The sequence below is a fragment of the Penaeus japonicus genome, unplaced genomic scaffold (genome assembly GCF_977035675.1).
Source record: "Penaeus japonicus unplaced genomic scaffold, GWHDUDI00000001_assembly GWHDUDI00000040, whole genome shotgun sequence".
NCBI lineage: Eukaryota > Metazoa > Arthropoda > Malacostraca > Decapoda > Penaeidae > Penaeus > Penaeus japonicus.
Genome location: NW_028234442.1, coordinates 3,532,739 through 3,542,738, shown reverse-complemented (window position 1 = coordinate 3,542,738; position 10,000 = coordinate 3,532,739). Strand labels below are relative to the sequence as shown.

General features: G+C 47.4%; 2 protein-coding genes across 2 annotated transcripts in view; both read right to left on the bottom strand.

Moving 5' to 3' along the window:
- Positions 1-1,171: 1,171 nt before the first annotated feature.
- Positions 1,172-10,000, bottom strand: part of LOC122253882 (uncharacterized) — an 80,804-nt gene continuing 71,975 nt past the window's right edge. Inside the window, 2 exon segments of the mRNA XM_086533879.1 lie at positions 1,172-8,105; positions 9,965-10,000. The exon segment at positions 9,965-10,000 is cut by the window's right edge and continues 536 nt beyond it. Coding sequence (XP_086390005.1) covers positions 5,095-8,105; positions 9,965-10,000 — 3,047 coding nt within the window. The 3' untranslated portion in view covers positions 1,172-5,094.
- Positions 9,631-9,945, bottom strand: LOC147466852 (uncharacterized; the record flags this gene model as incomplete). Its single annotated transcript, XM_086534184.1, has 1 exon — positions 9,631-9,945. A coding segment is annotated over one exon (315 nt), but the record flags the coding sequence as incomplete, so codon positions are not given.

Here is a 10,000-nt window from a genome sequence, read left to right as displayed (position 1 = left end):
AAGATGTCGGAGTAATTGTCCATAAGGGCTGAATTCCCATTGGTTTAAAAGGGATTTCAGGCAAACACTAATCGTGCATAACGGAATAACATTATTATTATCATTATTACTATCGGAACGTTTTCAATTGTCTTATTGTATCTTATTTTCTCATTATGATGATTAAGATAGAAGATGATGACGTAATGATCATGATTATGAAGGTGATGGTGATAATGATAATGATAGCAGTAATGATATTACTAGTGATGATGATTACAATTAATAACGGTGATGTTGGTAATGGTGATCATAATGACAATATTAATGGTGATGATAATGATAACAATTATGGTATTGATAATCATAATAATAATAATAACAATAATATCAATAGTAATAGAGTGATTATAATGATAAAAAATACTACAATCCTCATTAAAATCAAAATGGATAATGATAATGATAACATAAATGACGCTAATAATGATAATAATAATGATAATGATAATGATAATGACAGTGACAATAATAGCAATCATAAGAATAGCTATGACAATAATTCTAATAAGATAATAATGTTAATATCAACAACAATAAAAAAAACAATAATAACAATTATATTTCTGCTGATAATAACGAAAATAATGATAATAACAACAACGGTAATATAAGAATATATGACAATATTGATAATAACTTTTACAATGATAATGATAACAATGCCATAGCAGTGGCAATCTCGGTAACAGAAATCAAAATGAAAATGATAATTATAATAATGATGATAGTGATGCTTGTAAGAATAATAAAGATGATAACACTCCTGTAACTAATAGTGTTAATGATGATCGTGAAAATAATAATGATGATGATAATAAGAATAGTAAAAATATAACTCATAATAATCACAATGATCTTTATGATAATAATAATAATGCTAATGATGATAATAACAATGACGATAATAACATTGGTAATAATAAAGAAACTGATCTCAATCATCATAATGTCATAATGATTCTTGCTCCACTGTCAATGATAATAATGATAATTACGATCATAACAAAATATTAAAAACAGTTATGGTCATGATAATAACAGTACCAAAAAAAAAAAAAAAAAAAAAAAATTATAAGAAATAAAAAATAAATAATTGATTGGCATAATGTCTTGACAAGGAAACCACTGGTAAGAATAATGCTTTATTCATGAAAAATTCATGTACAATAATTTATTGGCGCTAACCAATTTACGAAAGAAACGTCGTAATTTATATAAGGATTGGCTAACAACGTAACTCAACATAAAAAAAGAACACATGTTATACGTAGTTTTCATTTTGGTTTTCAATGATTTCAAAAAAACTTAAAAGAAAAGCTCCAGTGACCCTAAAGCAACATATGATAAATAAATGATAAGAAAAGATATCAACAGCATCATTACTATAGTCATTCATAAATGTAGCAGTCAATGTCATTCATAAAATGCACTATGTCACTACAGATCCTTTATATACACATTCGAAGAGGATTTATCCGCTGTATCTGGATATCTTATTTCACAGGAAAACTAAAGATGGAAATTATGACAGATAAAATATAATTCTCAATGGACTACGTGCAGGATGTTCTATATGTACTATCAAGAAGAAATAACCAAAGGAAGAAGATCTTATAGTTGGTTTCAGAGAGAGAGAGAGAGCGAGCATAAAATAACTTCATATGGCAAAGTCTAATATCTGTGGATGGGAAACCGATGACGACAATATTAAATTAAATAATTAACAGAGAAAGAGAGAGAGGGGAAAAAATGTTGTGGAAAAATAAGTTCAAAGATAAAATAATTTCTTAATATTTTTGTAGGTGTATAATTATCAATTTGTGATTATCTTAAATCAAATAAAAAGAAGCAAGAATTATGGAACATCCAGAATCACCGATATTTTTCCTAACCTAGATGTTAGTTACAATGTTTGCTACTTTACTTTTCTAAGATTAAAATTCATATGAATTATAAGTATTATCCTGCTGCAATGAAAGGTATTTATCGTTAGAGTGTCCACTTGCACTGTAAATAATCTTTATCATTATTATCTTATGCTGCAGTTCTATTTTGTTTAATTCGTGTCCATCACATTGTCTTTTCTTCGTTCATCACTGAACACTGAAGGTTAACCAAGGTCAGCTTTCCTTTTACACCGGAAGGGCAACGTTTCCCGCATGTCGTTGGCTCGCTCACTCGAAGCCCATGAACTTCTTGGCGATCTCTAGCACGGCGCCATTGTTGATGGGACGGCCTTTGCGGAACTGGAAGACGGGCTTGCTAACCGCGGAGTTCGTCTGGGTGTCCTTGCCTTTGGTCGTCCTGAGTTCTGTGAAAGAGAACGACTGCATCCCCTTGAACTGGCCCAGCAACTGGTCGACGAGCGAGCGAGGGCCGACCTTCGTTTGTTCGGCCACTTCAAGGCATGGCCTACCGATGATCGAAGGATACTGGATGGTCATACCGGAGGATCTCCTTCGAGCTAGCTCCAGCACCGGCGGGACGCGAGTCAAGGGTGCGGCTGACGTAGGCTTATCTGGAACGAGCTTTGGGGGCGGCTGTACATGACGCTGGTTGCTGGGAGTAGGAACTTTTTTAGAATTGAACGATTCTTTTCTGCTCTGTTTCGTTTCCTTTTGGTCATTCACACAGTGTGGGGTAGCCGTTTCTGGTGAAGGAACCTGACCTGCCATCTTCCGTAATGCATATTCTGCTTCTATGAATAACACTTCTCTTGTCTTTTGTGCTTGACTTGGCTGAACTTTCGCTCGATTTTTGTTATCAGCAGTTATGATTTTTTTATTATCTGTTTTTGGTCGAGTCGTCCACCGTCTGTCTGATTTTCCCAAACTGGGAAGTACGCCTTCTGCCTCCTTCTCAGCCACCGGGGCAAGACGCGACGGCATTTCTGTCGTCGACGAATCTTGACATTGCATATTATCTGATTTTGGTAGGGTCATCCACCGTCTCTCTGATTTTCCCAAGTTGGGAAGTGAGATCTCTGCCTCCTTCTCTGTCACCGGAGCAAGAATCGAGGGCACTTTTGTCATTGACGACTCTAGACATTGCAATGCGTTGCTGCTCCTGGAATGGCTAAAGTCTGGGGATGAAAGGAACTCTTTCTCCAGACCACACAGTTCTATGTTGCTCTTGGTCTTGGTGAGCGCTTGGTTGGTGGATTCCCTCCTTTCAGCTAGGTTTGCCCCCATGCGCCGGAGAGCGGTGAACGTATGAACAGCTGTGTGCCACCGTCTTCGACTCACATACTGCCGCAGGTTCCTCTTGTTGAGCTCGGTCTTTGGCTGTTCCCCAAGGCTGCGGAGCCAACTGTGATTGCGGCACTGCTCAGGCGTCAAGCGGCAGCTGGTGTGAGATCAGGGAAGGAGTAGAGAGGTTAGCTTTGCTCTGGCTACGTGCTGACTAACTCCACTACATGATTGGTGTCGTTGTATATGTGGTGGTGGTTGTAGTGGTGACAAAGCTAGTGTCCGTGTAATTGTGACGCTCAACTTTACCGCTTGACAGGCCAGTGTCCCATGGCGACCACTAACTTCACTGGCCGAAGGAGGCGATGGTGAAGCTTCCGCAACATATTTACTCTCACAATACGTTCATCTTTACCAAGGGTTTTGAGACACTGATGAAGGTGCCATGGAGACCACCAGGAACAGCGACCTTAAAAGGGCAGCAGCAGGGATGGAGAACTAGTAGGTGAAGGTCGGGGAACGCTGTGGACCAACAGGAGGAGGTCGACGAGCTGTGATTGGGGAGAGAGGGGGGAAAGGGAGACAGAAATAAGGTCATGCGTGAATACATGCTTGTAGATGCATGAGGAAGAAATCTGGATATGCTATGGACAAATATGGGAGTTTTAAAGGCATAATTAAGAGCAAAAACAAAAACAGAGGAGTTGCATTCTTTAATCCATATGCATATTGCAGACTTCAACAGCATGCTGGGGGAGGGAAATACCTCCAAGTGGCGAAAGTGGCATGTGCAAAGAACTAACCAATAGAAAAAAATACAAAAGGAGGGAAGAGGCATCAACAAAAGCATCTACCTTTACAGAGGCGGGCAATTTTAAAGTGGTGAAAAATATGAAAAAAAGGGTACAAGTTCTCAAGGGGAACATTTTAAATTTATGAAATATTTTACTGAGACATACTATGAGAAAAAATATTTTACTTAGAGGTATATTTCTCTGAATATACCAGAAAATATCTAGAAAAAAATACATCCCTACTTTGGTGCGATACCGCAGAAAAATCGTAATACGAAAAGAGATACTAATATCTATGAGAGTCCAGCTCTATCAAAATCAAGTTATATATAAATAAAGCATCTAACAAGATACATTCAGACTACCAGGCGGCAGTACAAATGCTAGAACTTTACATCTCGACAGTTTAGCTAAACCGGGCCATGCCGAGGGGTAGAGATAGTTATCATTCATGTACTTTGCTAATTACAGCTTACAAATAGTGTCGCCTACAGAATACTGCGAATGCACTGCACAATCAAGCCTACAGATACTGTTTACAAGCTACAGGACTCTATATTCTACAAGATTTTGCGTAGTACTTCAATTATAAGATCACTTAACTAAAGACTGTAACATCGAGAATAAAGAAGTTGGCAGGAGAAATAGCAAGTGTACTACAAAACTCCTAAACTATCCAGAACTAATTGAACAAGCAAAATAACTATAGAATAGTCGATTAACTAGAAGAGCTACAGGAAGCAATCTCTCAAAACAGCAGGATAGAGAGGTATTCCGATATCCTTCTTCAGAGCAACCTGAGCATCCGTACATCGGGTATTTTCTTCCTTCTTACTGACTGGATTCACCGGTGTTTTAACTGCCGAGTTTTCGAATAACTGTATCACAAAATAACATGAAAACACTTATGATTTACGCATTCTGCTCACCCACAGGATGATTGCAGTGACCTTAACATCACCTCACGTGCGGTTTTATTTTACTCTGACATGAGAACGTCATAGAACTGACGTCATATTATGCATCTGCTACATTGCTTGTTTCTACTTTTTGATTCTCGTATGGCGTGCTTAGTAATTGCCATTCCCTATACTGTCACGTCTGGCAAAGCCAATGCTAAAACGCTTGTTATTGTTATTAACCGAATCAACGTTTTGAATTAAATCCGGCGGTTGTCCTGTAGTCTTGGCAGTCTTACCTAAGAGTCTACCCCTGAGAAACTCTACGTGAGTGTTGTTACATGACTTACTGGGGGTGTAAGACGAGTTTAAGGATGAGGTGAGGGCATTCTTGTTCACATCACAGGACATTCGGTTTTCGAACCCATTCTCCTGAGCAGTTGTTGAGAACACCATGCTACTGCGCGTGCGAGAGATAGGCCGTTGGGGAGGCCTGGTTGTTGGCTGTTTCTTTTCGAATTGTGATATTCGATCCTGGGCAGAGAACAGGAGGCAACTGCCGATCTTCCTCTTCTGGTTGGGAGAAGGAGGAAACTTACTTTTCCTCTTCAGGCTGTCAGTGCTTCCTGCTTCTCCCGTCAAAACAGGCGATCTCTTATCTGTTGAGTAATTCTTAACATTATCTGTGGATCCCTGTTTGGCGAGCTTCGCTTGTCTAGGCAGAGTAGCACTCTTCCAGTCTTCTTTCTTGGCTTGAGTTCTGGTGTTCAGGTTTTCCTCTTTTGAGCTCCTTTGCACCTTTTCTGGAGGCTTTGGTGGCAGTTCGCCTGTTAACCGAGGGGAAGTAAGGGAATCTTTCCTTTCTGGAATCTCCATAGAATCTTGTTTATGGAATTTTGAATATGAACGTGGTGATGGGGATCTTGTTGAACTTCCGACAGACATGTGATCATCAGAGGTTCCATGTCCTGGGTCAATGCTATCCTTTATCTTGTTAGAAGGTACTTCAAAAGATGGCGATTTCGAGAGAGTGCTTCGTGAGGGAGACCGCTTGAGCTCCCCCCAGGGCGTCTGGATGCAGAGGTTCTCAGAAGACCCTGAGCTTTTTAGACTCATCGAAGAAGGCTCTCGTGACAGTGGACATAAGTAAGGTGTTCGAGGTGCAGGTGATTTATCTCTTTGTCTATCATTTGGAACAGGTGATCTATTTGTGAGTCTTGGAGATTTCTCTCTGGAAGATCTCTCACCTGGTTTGGGAGAGGGTTCCTTTGCCTCCCATTGAGACACACGGTCAGTAGTGGAGAAAGGAGCCTGGCGTTGATTCTGGACATTGCCAATATCAAGGATCCAGGCCACAAGCTTGTTACTAGGAACGTATGTTGGGTCATTAGAATTCCCTTCAGAATCGGGATTCTTGCTTTCTGAAACTGAGGTGTTGCTCTTGTCTGTCTGCAGAATAGTTACTTCAGGAACCTGACGAAGTGTCCCACTTGGACTTTTCATCAAGGTTGCTATGGGGACATCCAGAGAATCCTTGTAATCCTGGCACTCTTCATCATCTTGTCCTTGTGGACATACAATCAGGTCAGGCCACATTTGTGGTTGGTCTGCTATTAACTCTGGACTGTCCAGCCCACTTGCTTGAACAAGTCGATCCAACTGACCACTGCTGATGTTAACATCTCTAGAGGGTCGCCGGTGCGACAGTGGGGTTCCAGGACGTGACTCTCTGGATGGCGGTCGCTCCTCTGCAGAAATTTTGCGATATGGTGGAACAGGGCTGTCTGGCGTCATGTCCCGGGATCCCCTTCTTGGTCTAGAATACCTATCTTCTCCTTCCACTGTGATATATGGCATTGGCACATCCCGAGATGGTTTCTGACGCACAGGTGTTCCAGGACGCTCTTCCTGTTCGGAACTCTTAGCCTGGAGGGGTACATCTCTTGAAGGCTGCTTCTTGAGCTGCTTTGTGGGCGTTGAGCTCCTGGACCGAGTAGCATCCAGATCAAAGTTGGGAGATGTAGCACCATCTAAGCCTGGTGATTTTGGCGTCGATCCTCGCGAACTTCGATCGGACTGAGAATCTCCAGTGTCTAGGCGTGAGAGGGATTTCTTCCTTTGTCTAGCAGTACTTCCTCCCAGTTCCTCATTCTGAAGTGCAATGATCTCCGGCCGCCTGAGAGGTTCTCTCGGCTTAGCTTTCGCCGCGTCCTCATTCTTCTTGGAATCTTTCTCCGACTTGCTCACGATTCTCTTGTACTCCTCGTAGGCTTGTTTGTGATCCTCCAGTTTTTCGTCTGTTGTCTTAGTGGTTGAGTATATAGACACGGGCGATTTAGATCCACGAGCACGCTTTTCATCCGCAACATTCGTAGTCTCCTTTGTCTTCAGGTAGTTAGTGACGGGTGTCTTTTTGGTCTCTGCTTTTTCCTTCTTCTCTCTGGTCTTTCTCCATTCATAATCTTTAGAAGCCTCTCTCTCCAGCTCCTCTTGCCTTGCCTTGATTCTTTCCTCAAGAGCTTTCTTCTCCTCCTGCTTCTTCTTGATCGCTTCATTCACCATCGTCTCCGTCTCCGTCTCCGTCTCCGTCTCCGTCTCCGTCTCCGTCTCCGTCTCCGTCTCCGTCTCCGTCTCCGTCTCCGTCTCCGTCTCCGTCTCCGTCTCCGTCTCCGTCTCCGTCTCCGTCTCCGTCTCCGTCTCCGTCTCCGTCTCCGTCTCCGTCTCCGTCTCCGTCTCCGTCTCCGTCTCCGTCTCCGTCTCCGTCTCCGTCTCCGTCTCCGTCTCCGTCTCCGTCTCCGTCTCCGTCTCCGTCTCCGTCTCCGTCTCCGTCTCCGTCTCCGTCTCCGTCTCCGTCTCCGTCTCCGTCTCCGTCTCCGTCTCCGTCTCCGTCTCCGTCTCCGTCTCCGTCTCCGTCTCCGTCTCCGTCTCCGTCTCCGTCTCCGTCTCCGTCTCCGTCTCCGTCTCCGTCTCCGTCTCCGTCTCCGTCTCCGTCTCCGTCTCCGTCTCCGTCTCCGTCTCCGTCTCCGTCTCCGTCTCCGTCTCCGTCTCCGTCTCCGTCTCCGTCTCCGTCTCCGTCTCCGTCTCCGTCTCCGTCTCCGTCTCCGTCTCCGTCTCCGTCTCCGTCTCCGTCTCCGTCTCCGTCTCCGTCTCCGTCTCCGTCTCCGTCTCCGTCTCCGTCTCCGTCTCCGTCTCCGTCTCCGTCTCCGTCTCCGTCTCCGTCTCCGTCTCCGTCTCCGTCTCCGTCTCCGTCTCCGTCTCCGTCTCCGTCTCCGTCTCCGTCTCCGTCTCCGTCTCCGTCTCCGTCTCCGTCTCCGTCTCCGTCTCCGTCTCCGTCTCCGTCTCCGTCTCCGTCTCCGTCTCCGTCTCCGTCTCCGTCTCCGTCTCCGTCTCCGTCTCCGTCTCCGTCTCCGTCTCCGTCTCCGTCTCCGTCTCCGTCTCCGTCTCCGTCTCCGTCTCCGTCTCCGTCTCCGTCTCCGTCTCCGTCTCCGTCTCCGTCTCCGTCTCCGTCTCCGTCTCCGTCTCCGTCTCCGTCTCCGTCTCCGTCTCCGTCTCCGTCTCCGTCTCCGTCTCCGTCTCCGTCTCCGTCTCCGTCTCCGTCTCCGTCTCCGTCTCCGTCTCCGTCTCCGTCTCCGTCTCCGTCTCCGTCTCCGTCTCCGTCTCCGTCTCCGTCTCCGTCTCCGTCTCCGTCTCCGTCTCCGTCTCCGTCTCCGTCTCCGTCTCCGTCTCCGTCTCCGTCTCCGTCTCCGTCTCCGTCTCCGTCTCCGTCTCCGTCTCCGTCTCCGTCTCCGTCTCCGTCTCCGTCTCCGTCTCCGTCTCCGTCTCCGTCTCCGTCTCCGTCTCCGTCTCCGTCTCCGTCTCCGTCTCCGTCTCCGTCTCCGTCTCCGTCTCCGTCTCCGTCTCCGTCTCCGTCTCCGTCTCCGTCTCCGTCTCCGTCTCCGTCTCCGTCTCCGTCTCCGTCTCCGTCTCCGTCTCCGTCTCCGTCTCCGTCTCCGTCTCCGTCTCCGTCTCCGTCTCCGTCTCCGTCTCCGTCTCCGTCTCCGTCTCCGTCTCCGTCTCCGTCTCCGTCTCCGTCTCCGTCTCCGTCTCCGTCTCCGTCTCCGTCTCCGTCTCCGTCTCCGTCTCCGTCTCCGTCTCCGTCTCCGTCTCCGTCTCCGTCTCCGTCTCCGTCTCCGTCTCCGTCTCCGTCTCCGTCTCCGTCTCCGTCTCCGTCTCCGTCTCCGTCTCCGTCTCCGTCTCCGTCTCCGTCTCCGTCTCCGTCTCCGTCTCCGTCTCCGTCTCCGTCTCCGTCTCCGTCTCCGTCTCCGTCTCCGTCTCCGTCTCCGTCTCCGTCTCCGTCTCCGTCTCCGTCTCCGTCTCCGTCTCCGTCTCCGTCTCCGTCTCCGTCTCCGTCTCCGTCTCCGTCTCCGTCTCCGTCTCCGTCTCCGTCTCCGTCTCCGTCTCCGTCTCCGTCTCCGTCTCCGTCTCCGTCTCCGTCTCCGTCTCCGTCTCCGTCTCCGTCTCCGTCTCCGTCTCCGTCTCCGTCTCCGTCTCCGTCTCCGTCTCCGTCTCCGTCTCCGTCTCCGTCTCCGTCTCCGTCTCCGTCTCCGTCTCCGTCTCCGTCTCCGTCTCCGTCTCCGTCTCCGTCTCCGTCTCCGTCTCCGTCTCCGTCTCCGTCTCCGTCTCCGTCTCCGTCTCCGTCTCCGTCTCCGTCTCCGTCTCCGTCTCCGTCTCCGTCTCCGTCTCCGTCTCCGTCTCCGTCTCCGTCTCCGTCTCCGTCTCCGTCTCCGTCTCCGTCTCCGTCTCCGTCTCCGTCTCCGTCTCCGTCTCCGTCTCCGTCTCCGTCTCCGTCTCCGTCTCCGTCTCCGTCTCCGTCTCCGTCTCCGTCTCCGTCTCCGTCTCCGTCTCCGTCTCCGTCTCCGTCTCCGTCTCCGTCTCCGTCTCCGTCTCCGTCTCCGTCTCCGTCTCCGTCTCCGTCTCCGTCTCCGTCTCCGTCTCCGTCTCCGTCTCCGTCTCCGTCTCCGTCTCCGTCTCCGTCTCCGTCTCCGTCTCCGTCTCCGTCTCCGTCTCCGTCTCCGTCTCCGTCTCCGTCTCCGTCTCC